Source organism: Dreissena polymorpha, chromosome 7 (genome assembly GCF_020536995.1).
Source record: "Dreissena polymorpha isolate Duluth1 chromosome 7, UMN_Dpol_1.0, whole genome shotgun sequence".
Lineage (NCBI taxonomy): Eukaryota > Metazoa > Mollusca > Bivalvia > Myida > Dreissenidae > Dreissena > Dreissena polymorpha.
In genome coordinates this window covers 97,451,057-97,466,832 of record NC_068361.1, presented here as the reverse complement: position 1 = coordinate 97,466,832, position 15,776 = coordinate 97,451,057, and the positions used below count along the sequence as shown (strand labels likewise).

Sequence of the window (15,776 nt, the reverse complement as noted above, 5' to 3'; positions counted from 1 at the left end):
AGACCCTATAAAGGTGACAAGTCCAATTATTATGCATATAAACTGGTCTAATTTTTACCGTATTTCAGTTTCTCTTGCATTAAAAATGCTTATAACACAGCTTAGGTGCAACATTGTCAAGAATTATGGAAGATATACCCGTTTCATAATTGGAAGAAATGTTTACAACTTTGCACCTAACGTGGTGTGTTGCCTCAAAGCGGTGACGTATGCTAAAAATAGCCGAAAGAAAATTCAATTTTAATTCTATTTTAAACAACTTTTTACCAGCAGAAAGTAACATATTAGATCACTAAAAACGTTTTAATCATTTAGAAGAGACCAACTTAGTGAGTGATACCGGAAAATGTTGAAAATCAACGATATATTTTTGGTGACCTGAGTCACGTTCACTTTCACTTTCCCAAGTAAACAGCGATGAGCTCAAAACAAGTTGTATTGCTCATTTTTTATGGTAATGTCCAATAGCATATATATATATATATATTGTTTTTTGATAACCTTTATAAATAAAATATGAAACAAATATTTAAAAATTGGTAAATAATTTCGGATTGCCACCTTTATAGGGCTTTTAAACCTTACCCACTCAGAAGCAAAGATGAAATGGCTGTATGAACCCAGCAGAATCTTAGAGCTGGAAATGCAGCCTTTAAATTTGCATCTATGAGAAAAAATATTGAATGTAGATTTTCTAAAGGACCATAATCATGTCGAAGTGCTTTTGTGAATGGTAAAGGGTAAAACCTGTTGATTTTCAGGAGAATTTGTGAGAATGTTTGAGCGTGATGTGGATGTAATGGCCCAGCCTAAACCCCCAAAGGACAACTCTAAATCTCAGCCCAAAAAACAGCCTGTGACCTCTCAGTCTAACAAAGGTGGGGACCCGAAAGGCTTCTTTCAGGGCATCTTAGACAAGGGCAAGAAGGTGATGGAGAAGGGCCAGCAGCTTATCATGCCTAAGGATCCCGCTACTACCAAACCAGGTATAGTATAACACCTGCATGCCTAAGGATCCCGCTACTACCAAACCAGGTATAGTATAACACCTGCATGCCTAAGGATCCCGCTACTACCAAACCAAGTATAGTATAACACCTGCATGCCTAAGGATCCCGCTACTACCAAACCAGGTGTAGTATAACACCTGCATGCCTAAGGATCCGGCTACTACCAAACCAGGTATAGTATAACACCTGCATGCCTAAGGATCCCGCTACTACCAAACCAGGTATAGTATAACACCTGCATGCCTAAGGATCCCGCTACTACCAAACCAGGTGTAGTATAACACCTGCATGCCTAAGGATCCCGCTACTACCAAACCAGGTATAGTATAACACCTGCATGCCTAAGGATCCCGCTACTACCAAACCAGGTATAGTATAACACCTGCATGCCTAAGGATCCTGCTACTACCAAACCAGGTATAGTATAACACCTGCATGCCTAAGGATCCTGCTACTACCAAACCAGGTATAGTATAACACCTGCATGCCTAAGGATCCCGCTACTACCAAACCAGGTATAGTATAACACCTGCATGCCTAAGGATCCCGCTACTACCAAACCAGGTATAGTATAACACCTGCATGCCTAAGGATCCTGCTACTACCAAACCAGGTATAGTATAACACCTGCATGCCTAAGGATCCCGCTACTACCAAACCAGGTGTAGTATAACACCTGCATGTCTAAGGATCCTGCTACTACCAAACCAGGTATAGTATAACACCTGCATGCCTAAGGATCCTGCTACTACCAAACCAGGTATAGTATAACACCTGCATGCCTAAGGATCCTGCTACTACCAAACCAGGTATAGTATAACACCTGCATGCCTAAGGATCCCGCTACTACCAAACCAGGTATAGTATAACACCTGCATGTCTAAGGATCCCGCTACTACCAAACCAAGTATAGTATAACACCTGCATGCCTAAGGATCCCGCTACTACCAAACCAGGTATAGTATGACACCTGAACCCTTTACAACTTTGATAGGCACTTTGACAAGTTTGTAAACATTTAGAAAATCATATCAAATTCACGATGTTACTTACTAGATTAACCCATTTATGCCTAGCGTCTAGAAAAAAGGCCTTGGCAAACAGCGTAGACCCAGATGAGATGCTGCATGATGCGGCGTCTCATCTGGATCTGTGCTATTTGCTTAAAGAAATTTCTGTAAGAAATATTTTAAATATAGAAATAAATATACAAGACATCCCTAATTTTGGAAATAAATTGATCCGATTTAAAAGGATGGGAGAGTCCACTAGGCATAAATGGGTTAAAGTTTTAAAAGCTACCTTCTCAAGCATCATGAGCAGTAAACAGCATAAAATGAGAATAGCCTGCGAGATCTGGTTTTCTGCAGGTTGCATAGAGCCATTTTCACTTTGCTTCGGAACAGGAAAGCGTTAATTCTATTCAAAGATATACTTTAAGTACTATAAAAGCAAAAGTGTATTGTAAAGATTGTTCATCTCAAAGATCACCTTTAATCAAACCCTTTATTTATTTATGAGTATTGAGGCATGCAAACTATGTCATCGTTTAGTGTTTACTAGTGCGTTATTTACGACTACTCATGTGTAGCTGGCAATCATGTGAAAATGTGTAAAAACAGGTTGAATAAATAGATTAAACATAAATATGTATGCATAAATCACATTAAAATCATTATATTTCTTTATGCTTGTTACTTAAAAGATGATTTGCATTAAAAAACTATAAACCGGTTATAATTTGTGTTCGCTAAATAATTGACAACTCACACATTTATGCTGCTGCAATAAGTTATATGACCATGGTCAAATTATGTGACAAATTTGTTTTTACACTAAGGTAAGTGTAACATGCCAGTTTATGTTGCAATTTAAAATATGCTACCCTTTTATTTTACTTTTAAAATTCTTTGTAAGAGATTTAATTTATGTTGAAAATATGTTTGTTTTTCTTTGCTTTTCATTGTTCTAGCCAGTAAATTATGTTAAAAGTATGACCCTAGTGTCATACAAATCTAACATTCATTGACAATAGCATGGTGAATGCTAAATAAATAGTTTTACCCCTTCCCTTTCAGAGGCAAAGTGAAAATTGCTATGTGCAAACCGCATAAAACCAGAACAGCCTGCAAGTAACTCGCCTGTTCAGGTGTTATGATGTTTACTGCTAATGAGTATCTAAGGGTTCAAAATGAAACTTTTAAAACTTGAATCTAGTAATAAAGGTCTTTAATTAAGTTTAACTTTCTAAGGCACTTCAAATGCGACAAAATACATATCTAAAAGGTAAAGGGCTTAAATATTACATTGTAATTGAGAATATTTCGTTGAAAATCTAATGTTCTAGCTGTTTACACTTGGTTACATATAAATAACAAACTACAGTACTCAAACTAAAAACCTTATATCATTTGTATTGTATCCGTTTGCTTTGGTATGTTCTCAGGTCAGATGAAGCCTGCCATTCCAGCTGTAACGATAGGTCAGGCATTACAACCCAAACCTGAGGCTAAGAATGGCCAGCCCCTGTCTGGAACCCTAAAGGGCCAGCCCCCTTCAGTACCACCATTCTCAGCTCCTCAGCTGGGGCACACCATGACAACAATTCCAAAGAACCAGCCCCAGTTTGAGGCTCCAAAAAAGCAGCCCCCTGCTGTGGCCCCTAAGCCTGGGTCGCAGTTTGGGGTGCAACAAATCCAGACCCTTGGTGGGGGTGCGAAATTGCCCCCTTCAGGCTTGGCAAGCGGTGATTCTGGCATGCCATTGCAAGGTACTCTAATGAATTTCTTTCAACTGTGAATTATTTTGTTCCTATTTAATCAGGCCAACACCAAAGAGCTGATAGGGTTTTTTAATTTCATTTCCAATAAAAGCATATCTGGCTTATATTTTCAAACTTACATATGCACATGTTTTTATAATAAATGTGATTGGAAACACCTTATTTGTAACCCAGCTACTTCTGTGAAACCATTATTATTTGTCAGACATTAATTTTCGTCTTTTTCGTCCTTCGACCGATGGACGAATTCAAGATCATAACGAACAATCATGTCCCATATTTGAAACAAATAAGACTGAATTACCGTAGGCATGAGGCATTTAAATCCAGCGTAATCCTCGCATATACACAGGGCTCGAAATTAACACTCGCACACTAGCACAATGCGAGAAAAAAAGATTGCAAGGTAAGTTATAAGCCACTAGTAGTTTTTGCAAGTAAAGAAATAGTGAAAAAAAACACGAGTTATATTGCTAAATGCGTTCGACGGCGTGAACGCTAAACCGTATGTCAATTTTTGAACGTCCGAATACCATATGCGGAAGCGCGTACCTTGTTTGTAGACTGGTATACTTATACTACAGACACCCGGATGGTATTGATACAAAAAAATGAAACAGTCGACTATTCACACTCAATTTAAATCCGGTTTTGACACAAAGGGGTGTACATTATACAGTGTACTGACAACTGACATTTCCTGTAAAACGCGAATGCAATAAGGCTGTATCGAATGCGTCGACTTCGTTTTTAACCAGGTTTTCCGAAGGAAAAAACTGGTTATTAGATTGGCGAATGCGGGCGGGCTGGCTGGCTGGCGGGCTGGCTGGCTGGCTGGCGGGCTGGCGGGCTGGCGGAACAAGCTTGTCCGGGCCATAACTATGTCGTTCATTGTCAGATTTTAAAATCATTTGGCACATTTGTTCACCATCATTGGACGGTGTGTCGCGCAAAATAATTACGTCGATATCTCCAAGGTCAAGGTCACACTTTGAGTTCAAAGGTCAAAAATGGCCATAAATGAGCTTGTCCGAGCCATAACTATGTCGTTCATCGTCAGATTTTAAAATCATTTGGCACATTTGTTCACCATCATTGGACGGTGTGTCGCGCGAAATAATTACGTCGATATCTCCAAGGTCAAGGTCACACTTTGAGTTCAAAGGTCAAAAATGGCCATAAATGAGCTTGTCCTGGCCATAACTATGTCATTCATTGTGAGATTTGAAAATCATTTGGCACATTTGTTCACCATCATGGGACGGTGTGTCCCACGAAAGAATCACGTCAATATCTCCAATGTCAAGGTCGCCACGACTAAAAATAGATTTAAAAAAAAAAAAAAAAACTTACAAAGGGGGTTAATTTTTTTTGGTCATTTCAAAAGTTCAGTTTGAGTTTTCTCCCTTTATCAGATTTTTTTTTCACAATGAAAACCTGGTTTTGTGACAATTTTGTCCCTTGTTATAATAGTGTTGATTATCGCTAATTGTTAACAACTTTATTACCCATTGTGTGTATTGTGTTTTTCAGGGGTGTTGCAGATTACTGAAAATACTATTAAACGCAATTAAAATATGACGATGTGTGATCAACACCTGACTGAAATATATTCTGCGCTTTTATTACAAATTAATAAAGAACATATTGATTTGTGTTTGGTTGTCCGTGATTGTAATGGAAAAAGACTAATTGGCAATATGCTTCGTTGTTTAAAACACTCGTTAGCGGTTATTCAGTCCCACTTATCCGCTAATCATAACAAAGAACGTGTCAATGACTTAAAATAATAAGGGACAGTTACTATCACCTGAAATAACAGACTTGTTAATTGGCATATGCCAAACAAGGCCCACCTCCTGCAAGTGACTACCAAGTGTCACCTCTCTTTCCCCAGCACGATTTTTTTGCAACCGCGTATTACATGTATTACAAACATTACAAACAAATCGGACGCTTTTTTTTTCAAAACCAGAAATGGACTAATTTAAGTGCTGACGAAATAGTCATTTTTTTAAAAAGGACGAAATTTCGTGCTGACGAAAATAAATGGTTTCACAGTATAATTATGAACATAATTTAAATGAAAAGAAAATGAAGCAAATGAGTTCTAACAATTCTTGAAAACAAATATATACAAATGGCACTTATGTGTTTGCAAAAAGTTAATACTTTTCTGTTTCCAACTACAACAGTGACAAAGGTCAAACGTCTGAATGATATCGAATTTGAGGATGTGACACCGAGTGGTTCCGAGAATGACGCTGTGGAAACCTCGTCTGAGGATGATGAATATGATGAGGAGGAGGACTCGAGTGAAGGCAATGGATTCGGAGCACAGTACAAATTAACTGGAGGTGTGTTCAGTCTAAATATTAAACCCTTTGCTACTCAAAAGCAAAGTATAAATGGTTATGTGCAAACAGCATAAAGCCGGAAAAACCCTGCTAGTAGCTGGCAGTCTGTTCAGGTTTTATGCTGTTTTCTGCTCATCAGTATCTTAGGGTTGGAAACGAAGCCTTAAAAACTTGAATATAGTGATATAGTAAGAGCGGTCTTTAATTAAATTTAACTTTCTAAGGTACTACAAATGCGTCAAAATACGTATCTTAAGGGTTAACCCTCTACCACTCAGATAGCCAGGGCTTTTCATCAGGAAATTGGGAAGAGGCCAGGAGCCTTTCAAATTGGGAATTTCATGCGCGATAACTGCTCATTTTGGGAAGACCGTGTTTTTTTATATTTTTGAAACAGGGTCTTTTCATTGTGCAGGAGTATTAAAAGACACATTGTGGTGCATTCTTAATCATATTAGAGCTCATTGCTTTCACTTTGGGAGATGCCCAATATGTCTTATTAAAAAAAAAATATATATATATATTAGGGATGGCAACGGTTATTTGGTTAACCAGTTATCCGTTTTTTAAGGAGGTTAACCGGTTACAAAATTAATATTCGGTTACTCTTGCAAAAAACACAATTTTTGGTTGAACGCAATAAATGCTCAAATCGATAGTTTTTTTTTTCTTTATTTCACTGTATTGGCTAATCCGCTTATCTTATCGCAAATTATCTGCAATTACCAACCCGTGATGCCCCCTGTGGATCAAAAGTGATTAGAGTTGTAAACCATCGGGGTGCAGCGGATTAATGAGCAGGCACATGAGCAATCAGCACTTACTCTGCAGTGTTTTTTTAGCACTTTACATTATATTGTGCCATTGTGATGACTACCATTGCTTGATAAAATCAATAAAGCTGGACACTGTGATTACACCCGATCACTGTTGTTTGAACAACTATTGCAAACTTAAACACCCTAACAAAGACATTGAGTATGAACAGGCCTTAACAACAGAGGTTTGGAAACCACTATGCCCATTGCAAAATATATTTACTCTAATTGACAATTGTAATTAATCAGCAAACTGTTTATGCACATAGTTCTTAAAGGATAATGAGTGTTAAAGCGAGATTATACGATTTTGTCAAATATTTATTAATTTATATTAAATGTGTAAAATACTTATTAAACATATATTTTAATCAAAATTAAAATTAAAGTTAAGAAGAACATGTGTCGAAAAATGCGAAATAAACCAGAAATTTAATTCTGAAATCGAAAATGTCTGTACAGTCGAATTCGCCAGCATGTAAATCATGCATGTACGATGTGAATCTAAATTTAGTTTAACGGTTCATTTTAAATTCTGGCAATGATATCTATTCAAACGACACACGAACACTAACTAAAAAGGCGAATGCTTCGGTTATTGTAGGAAAATATGTACGAAACATCTTCGTCACAATCGGCTCGGGGGGCTAATTTGTCTTTACTGCATTTTATGAAAATCGTCTTCAATGTATAATTTTTCTTGTCTATTTTGTGTTATTATAACATATTTTATCAATATATTACAATTTAACACATAGAAAAAAATCGTATAATCTCGATTTAATAAAACACAACATAATTCATATTATGCACCAGCTTTTATTGACCAAGGTGTAGAATAATAGTTATGTGTAAATGACATGACGGTAATATAACAACAAAGAAATATTACAGTTCACCGACAAGCATGTAACACATGTCGGAATGACTAAGTATTAGATTCAAAATGTATAATATCGAATTTAGAATTTGAATTCCCAATTTAAAGGACCAACACAATTTGTAAAGAAACAGTATTTAATTGATAAAATGGTTAAAGTTATTAGGTTACAAGACAATCAACAAGACAGAGTATATTTGCATGGACATGTAATTGTTTATAAAGGTATACGTTTTTCGAATGTTTTTTTTTCATTTATGTGGTACAACGACAGTCGGTTAAACGTTCGAATATCGGAACAGGTTAACCGGTTATGTATTTGCTTAGGTTTGCCATCCCTAATATATATAAAAAAATTTTTTTTACAATTTGGGAAATTCCTCTATCAATTTGAGGAAAAAATGACCTTATTTTCGATTGGGAAGGGGCCGAATTTCGGCCCCTGTTATATAAGGGTGAAAAGCCCTGCAGCACTGTGACTGATGTGATGTCTCTTAGAGAATCAAATTAAATTTAAGACCTTTCTCAGTGGATTCAAGTTTAAAGGGCTTCATTTCCAACCCTAAGATACTGAAAAGCAGCAAACTGCATAAAACCTTAACAGACAACCTGTTCTACACAATTTTGAAGAAAAAAACACTGTGTTATGTATACCTTCTTTTCCTAATCTTTGACATTTCATTTGAAAATAATCATTTTTGAAGTCCCTTTAGGCCTATATATGCCAATGTAGATCTTAACATTTTTATGCTCCCCCTAAAAAAATTGTGGGGGAGCATATAGTCGCCGCTTCGTCCGTCCATCTGTCCTTCCGTCCGTGCACAATTTTTGTCCAGGCTATTTCTCAGCTATTAATGACCAGAATTCAATGAAACTTTATGGGAAGCTTCACTACCAAGAGGAGATGTGCATATTATCAGTGGGTTCTGGTCGGATGATTTTTCACAGAGTTATGGCCCTTTGAAATTTCCATTAACTGTACATATAGTGCAATTCTTGTCCGGGCTATTTCTCAGCAACTAATGACCAGAATTCAATGAAACTTTATGGGAAGCTTCACTACCAAGAGGAGATGTGCATATTATCAGCCAGTTCTTGTGGGATGAATTTTTTACAGAGTTATGGCCCTTTGAAATTTTCCATTAACTGTACATATAGTGCAATTCTTGTCTGGGCTATTTCTCCCCAACTACTGACTGGACTTCAATGAAGCTTATGGGAAGCTTAACTACCTTGAGGAGACGTGCATGTTATTAGTGGGTTCTGGTCGGAGGATTTTTCACAGAGTTATGGCCCTTTGAAATTTTCCATTGTACATATAGTGCAATTCTTGTCTGAGCTATTTCTCAGCAACTTATTACAGGAATTCAATGAAACTGTATGGGAAGCTTCACTACCAACAGGAGATGTGCATATTATCAGCCGGTTATGGTTGGATGATTTTTCACAGAGTTTAATGGCCCTTTAAAATTTTCAATTGTACATATAGTGCAATTCTTGTTCAAGCTATTTCTCAGCAACTTATCATGGGAATTCAATGAAACTTTAAGGGAAGCTTCACTACCAACAGTAGATGTGCATATTATCAGCCGGTTATGGTTGGATGATTTTTCACAGAGTTATGACCCTTTGAAATTCTATATAAACTGTACATATAGTGCAATTCTTGTCCGGGCTATTTCTCCCCAACTACTGACTGGACTTCAATGAAGCTTATGGGAAGCTTAACTACCTTGAGGAGATGCGCATGTTATTAGTGGGTTCTGGTTAGATGATTTATTTATAGGGTTATGGCCCTTTGAAATTTTTAAGTTGCTAAACCATCCATCGTATGATTTTGTCAAAAGTTATGCCCCACAATACGTTTTCTTTTATCTGAACATATAGTTCAATATTGTGACACAAAAAAAACTTTGGGGAGCATCACCCGTCTCCGACGGTTTCTTGTCTAAATACTACTTATTAAAGATCTCTTATGAAATGCAGTCATGATAATGCACATTTTATTTTTGAGTCACAAAAAATATGAAATACTGTCTGCCCTTTGCAGACTCAGTTGTGACATCGTCAACTCCCAAGTTCCCTGTGTTGGCCCCTGCAGGAGTCCAGGACAGCCCCAAGTTACCCCCGTCTGGTACCCCTGTCAGTAGAAAATTGTTTGGCAGTGACACAACAACAGGTAAACCTGCCAATCTTGTTAGTTATAACTTAATGAACATCTATTTTCTCAATGCTGCATTATGTAAGTCTGGTGAGAATGGTAATATAAGATGGGCAAAACTAATAATTGCATAAGATACGTTCTGAAGGCACTGATTAATGAACAAGTATTTTTGACATGGATATAATGAACATGGAAACATTGTATTAGAAGCATAATGAACATGGAAACATTGTATTAGAAGCATAATGAACATGGAAACATTGTATTAGAAGCATAATGAACATGGAAACATTGTATTAGAAGCATAATGAACATGGAAACATTGTATTAGAAGCATAATGAACATGGAAACATTGTATTAGAAGCAATTCTTTTCAGTTAAATGATTGTGCCTCAGTATATTCTTTATTTTCAGATTAGTTTTTAATTATGCCCCGGGATTGAATGATCGGGGGCATGTTGTGTTTGGCCTGTCTGTCTGTCTGTCTGTCATTCCGTCATTCTGTCCCAAAACTTTAACCTTACAGTAAAGTATTGCAATAACTTTTGAAATATTGAACATAACAACTTGATATTTGGCTTGCATGTGTATCTCATGAAGCTGCACAATTTGAGTAGTGAAAGGTCAAGGTCATCCTTCAAGGTCAAAGGTAAATAAAAAGCAAAAGCGGCGCTTAAGGGGGCATTGTGTTTCTGACAAACACATCTCTTGTTTTAGTTTTTGTATGCCCCCCAGATTGAATGATCAGGGGGTATATTGTTTTTGGCCTGTCTGTCTGTCATTGTATGTGTTTGTCTGTTCCAAAACTTAAACCTTGCTCATAAAATGACAACTCTTGGGTCTATGTTCTTTTAACTTCACATGTGCATGAATCTCATTGAGATCTACAATCAAACATGGTTTTAGGTCAAAGGTCAAGGTCACTGTGACCTTAATATTCAAAATATAAACTTGTTTCTAAAATAGGCTTCAAAGCACAGTAGGGAGCATTGTGTTTCACAAACACAGCTCTTGTTTTTCTCAGTTTAGTCTTTATTTTTATGTCCCCGGTAGGGTGGCATATAGCAGTTGAACTGTCCGTCAGTGTGTCAGTATGTCAGTATGTGTGTATGTCAGTCTGTCCGTCCGTACGAAAAAAAACTTTAATGTTGGCCATAACTTTTTCAATATTTAACATAGCAACTTGATATTTGGCATGCATGTGCATCTCATGGAGCTGAACATTTTGAGTGGTGAAAGGTCAAGGTCATTCTTCAAAGTCAAATGTCTAATATATGGCGTCTGTCTGTCCGTCCGAAAACTTTAACATTAGCCATAACTTTTTCATTATTGAAGATGGCAACTTGATATTTGGAGTGCATGTGTATCTCCTGGAGCTGAACATTTTGAGTGGTGAATGGTCAAGGTCAAGGTCATCCTTCAAGGTCAAATGTCTAATATATGGCATCTGTCCGTCTGTCCAAAAACTTTAACATTGGCCATAACCTTTTCACTATTGAAGATAGCAATTTGATATTTGGCATGCATGTGTATCTCATAGAGCTGAACATTTTGAGTGGTGAAAGGTGAAGATCAAGGTCATCCTTCAAGGTCAAAAGTCAAATATATGGCATCTGTCCGTCGGAAAACTTTAACATTGGCCATAACTTTTTTCAATATTGAAGATAGCAACTTGATATTTGGCATGCATGTGTATCTCATGAAGCTGCACATTTCGAGTGATGGAAGTTCAAGGTCAAGGTCATCCTTCAAGGTAAATTTTTTTTTTTATTTCACAGTGGCGTTCTCATGAAGCTGCACATTTTGAGTTGTGAAAGTTCAAGGTCAAGGCCATCCTTCAAGGTCAAAGGTCAACAAAAAATATTATTTCAAAGCGGCGCAATAGGGGGCAGTGTGTTTCTGACGAATACATCTCTTGTTAGTATTTCCTTGCGGTTTAATCTTTATTTTTGGTATTTTCTTCACAGCTTTCTCTTTATTTTCAATATTTCATTTTCAGTTTTATTTAGGGTTGTTTTTTTCTTTCCAGCACCCACTTCATTCGAGTTTTCAGCATCAAGTGGAGACAGCACTTCTAAGCCAGTTACTAAACCAGCCAGCAGCTTCCCTTCTGTCACCATGACAACCCCAGGCTCGCAGACTGGTTTCAACTTTGGTGCTTCTGAGACAGTCTTGTTTGGAGGAATAAAAGGCAACCAGACTGCTACTACAGGTGCTGCCAAGGCTGCAGCAGGTAAGGCACTTTTCAACACATTGATTTCCATTTTTGTATGGCTTTTTATTGTATGTGGAAGTGGTAAACTTATATGACTTCAACATGCTTTTTTTGGTTGCAACATGCTTTTTCAAAAAAGTATAATACAAATTATCATTTTTTCAAAAACTAAAATGTTGGGTCACACATTTTTACATTTTAAAATCTTAATAAATTAAGACTTTTTTAAAAAAAAGAAAAACTACTTGTAAATTTAATTCATATAAATAATGCAGACAATAGTTTGTTTGGGTGTTTTTTTCAGTAAGTACTTACCAATTTCAAATTATTCACTTTTTCCTTGTCCTGATTTATCTCCTCCTGTTCTAGTTAATGCACTTAACATCTGCACTTTAGTTATCTTTGGTGCAAATAAAAAATTCTAACGATAACACAAAAAATCCTCATTGCATAGGAAGGATTGAAAAGAAAAATTGAACACAGGATTTTTTTGTGTGTCTTAGGAACAGCCTCAAAGTCTGGAGTGATAGTTGATCCAGCTGCAGTGTCTACATCCTTGGCTGCAGTGACATCAGCAGCAACTTCCCATAAATCTGTCTTTGGTCAGTCCAGTTCTACCGGACAGAAAACTATTTTTGGTCAGCCCCTACCTGCTACCACGGCAGCCACCACCTTGCCTTCAAATCAGTCTCTAATAAAGCACTCGGTTATTGGTCAGCCCTCTGACGCATACGATACTACTGGTGAGCCAGAAACTGAGTCTGACGATCAGAATGCAGCCGTTGCAAGCTCAGTGCCCACCTCTGGGGCCGGGGCAGGGTTGTTTGGAAAGCAGACCACGACTGCAGCATCACTTTTTGGCCAGCCTGCTCCAGCAACCACTCCTGGGATCTTCTCATTTGGAAGTACATCTACGCCTGCAGGCTCATTTGGTTTAATTTCCACTTCTGGTGTTACAGCAAGTTCAGCATCAACCTTTTCATTTGGAAACTCTTCAACACCTGCTGGTTCGTTCACTTTTGGATCTGCATCTGGCACTGGGGCAAGATCATCTCCTGCAGGTGCAATGTTTGGCTCAGCTTCGTCCACAAGTTCAGGGGGCATCACAGGTCTGTTTGGGAAACCAAAAGACAGCACAGCGTCCACAACCACTGCTGTCACCCAGCCTTCCTCTACAACTGCACAATCCTCAGTTGCTAAGACCACAGCTTCCTCTGCAAACCCAGACACCTCAGCTAAGTCTTCAATGACTTCAACCAGCACTACAGCCCAAGCCGCTGTTACCACAAGTGCAGTGGGTCTGTTTGGCAAGCCTTCCTCTGGCAGTACAGAGTCAGTAGATCAGAGGACCTCAGCAACCAGTGCAGCCACAAGTACAGGAATGGTCTCAGCCTCCGTTACCAGTTCTTTAGGTGAGTCTAGTCCTCATAACATAGTAACTAGCAGTGAAACATGTCTTTTAAGGTTGTAATATATAGTTTACTTTTCAGCATGTTTTAGATGTGTGCACAAGTTGAACTTTTTAAACACATTTTTAGCTCATCTATTTTTTGAAAAAAAATTATGAGCTATTGTCATCACCTTGGCGTCGGCATTGGCGTCCAGTTAAAATTTGCGTTTAGGTCAACTTTTCTCAGAAAGTATCAATGCTATTGCATTCAAACTTGGTACACTTACTTACTATCATGAGGGGACTGGGCAGGCAAAGTTAGATAACTCTGGCATGCATTTTGACAGAATTATGTGCCCTTTTTATACTTAGAAAATTGAAAATTTTGGTTAAGTTTTGTGTTTAGGTCCATTTTATTCCTTAAGTATCAAAGCTATTGCTTTTATACTTGCAACACTTACTAACTATAATAAGGGGACTGGGCAGGCATAGTAATGTAACTCTGACTGGCATTTTGACAGAATTATGTGCCCTTTTTATACTTAGAAAATTGAAAATTTGGTTAAGTTTTGTGTTTAGGTCCACTTTATTCCTACAGTATCAAAGCTATTGCTTTCATACTTGCAACACTTATTATCTATCATAAGGGGACTGTGCAGGCAAAGTTATGTAACTCTGACTGGCATTTGGATGGAATTATGGGCCCTTTATACTTAGAAAATTGAAAATTTGGTTAAGTTTTGTGTTTTGGTCCACTTTACCCCTAAAGTATCATAGATATTGCTTTCATACTTGGAACACTCGCAAACTATCATAAGGGTACAGTAAAAGGACAAGTTGCATAACTCTGGTTGTCATTTTTACGGAATTATGGCCCTTTTTTGACTTAGTAACTTTGAATATATGGTTAAATTTTGTGTTTCGATCCACTTTACTTCTAAAGTATCAAGGCTATTGCTTTCAAACTTCAAATACGTTTATGCTATCATGAGGTTACTGTACCTGGCAAGTTGAATTTTACCTTGACCTTTGAATGACCTTGACTCTCAAGGTCAAATTATTAAATTTTGCTAAAATTGCCATAACTTCTTTATTTATGATTAGATTTGATTGATACTCTGACAAAACTACTCTTACCTGACATACCACAATAGACTCCACCCAAACCATCCCCGTGCCCATCCCCCCATCCCACCCCCCCCCCCCCCCCCCCCCCCCCCCGAATCCCCCCCCCCCCCCCCCTTATTTTATGTTTGAGAAATACCGTCCCACCATCGCACCCAAGAATCCCTCCCCCAACCCCCATCCCCCCCCCTTTTTTTTTTTTTTTTAAGATCATCTCACAAATGACCACCACGCCCTCACACTATACCCCACCCCACCCCACCCCCCAAATTTTTTTTTTGAAACGGTTAATAAACACAAATATTTAATTTTATTATTTTATGTTTGAAATACCGTCCAACCATCACACCCAAGAATACCCACCACCCACCCACCCATAATGTAATAAATGTCCACACCCCCACACTATACACCCCTCTTCACTCCACCCCTCCCTCCTTTGTGATTGAAAATGAGAGTCCCTTCACCTTTAAAAAGAAAATAGATGAGCGGTCTGCACCCACAAGGCGGTGCTCTTGTTGAAGTTCTTCAATTAAAAGTTTTTGTCTTCAAATTTTTGCTGCTAACACTTGCGGCAAAATAATAAGGCTTTCTCATTTGTCCTCTATAGAGAATATCGAAACTGGTATATGAAATCATACTTATGAATACAAAATGTTTTTTAATATGCTTCTCAAGCATTGCACTTCTCCTCATTTATATCAAAACACCCATGAAGTTTCATGTTGAACTTTTGCATGGTATATCAGATATAGCCCTGAAAAAAAATCATTATACAAAAAACAAACATAATTTGTCTGTCAATACATTAGAGCTGCAACGATTCACCAACAGCTCGATTCAATTTTAATTTCAGACAGTCCAATACCGATTGTTTCGATTCAATTCATCTTTCAACCTAGTTTTATCATATATACACTCTTCTGCCTCAAAATAAACAATTACGTTCAAATGTGTTGAATACCTAGATATCTTGGGCATGTGTGTGTTTGTAAGATATAGTTTGGTTGGTTCAACAGTGTTTAAAAAAACTT

The 15,776-nt window shown here is 37.6% G+C and overlaps 1 protein-coding gene and 1 long non-coding RNA gene across 3 annotated transcripts in view; both read left to right on the top strand.

The window, feature by feature from the left end:
* LOC127839354 (nuclear pore complex protein Nup214-like) overlaps positions 1 to 15,776 on the top strand; it is a 259,153-nt gene that overhangs the window by 60,788 nt on the left and 182,589 nt on the right. For both annotated transcript variants that reach the window (XM_052367690.1, XM_052367691.1), the window contains exons 19-24: positions 762 to 986; positions 3,457 to 3,780; positions 5,988 to 6,149; positions 9,898 to 10,026; positions 12,042 to 12,245; positions 12,731 to 13,639. In XM_052367690.1, coding sequence (XP_052223650.1) covers positions 762 to 986; positions 3,457 to 3,780; positions 5,988 to 6,149; positions 9,898 to 10,026; positions 12,042 to 12,245; positions 12,731 to 13,639 — 1,953 coding nt within the window. The remainder of the gene's footprint in view (positions 1 to 761; positions 987 to 3,456; positions 3,781 to 5,987; positions 6,150 to 9,897; positions 10,027 to 12,041; positions 12,246 to 12,730; positions 13,640 to 15,776) is intronic.
* Positions 4,545 to 5,178, top strand: LOC127839389 (uncharacterized). The gene is made up of 2 exons (XR_008030320.1): positions 4,545 to 4,795; positions 4,958 to 5,178. It is a non-coding gene; the product is annotated as an uncharacterized LOC127839389 (long non-coding RNA).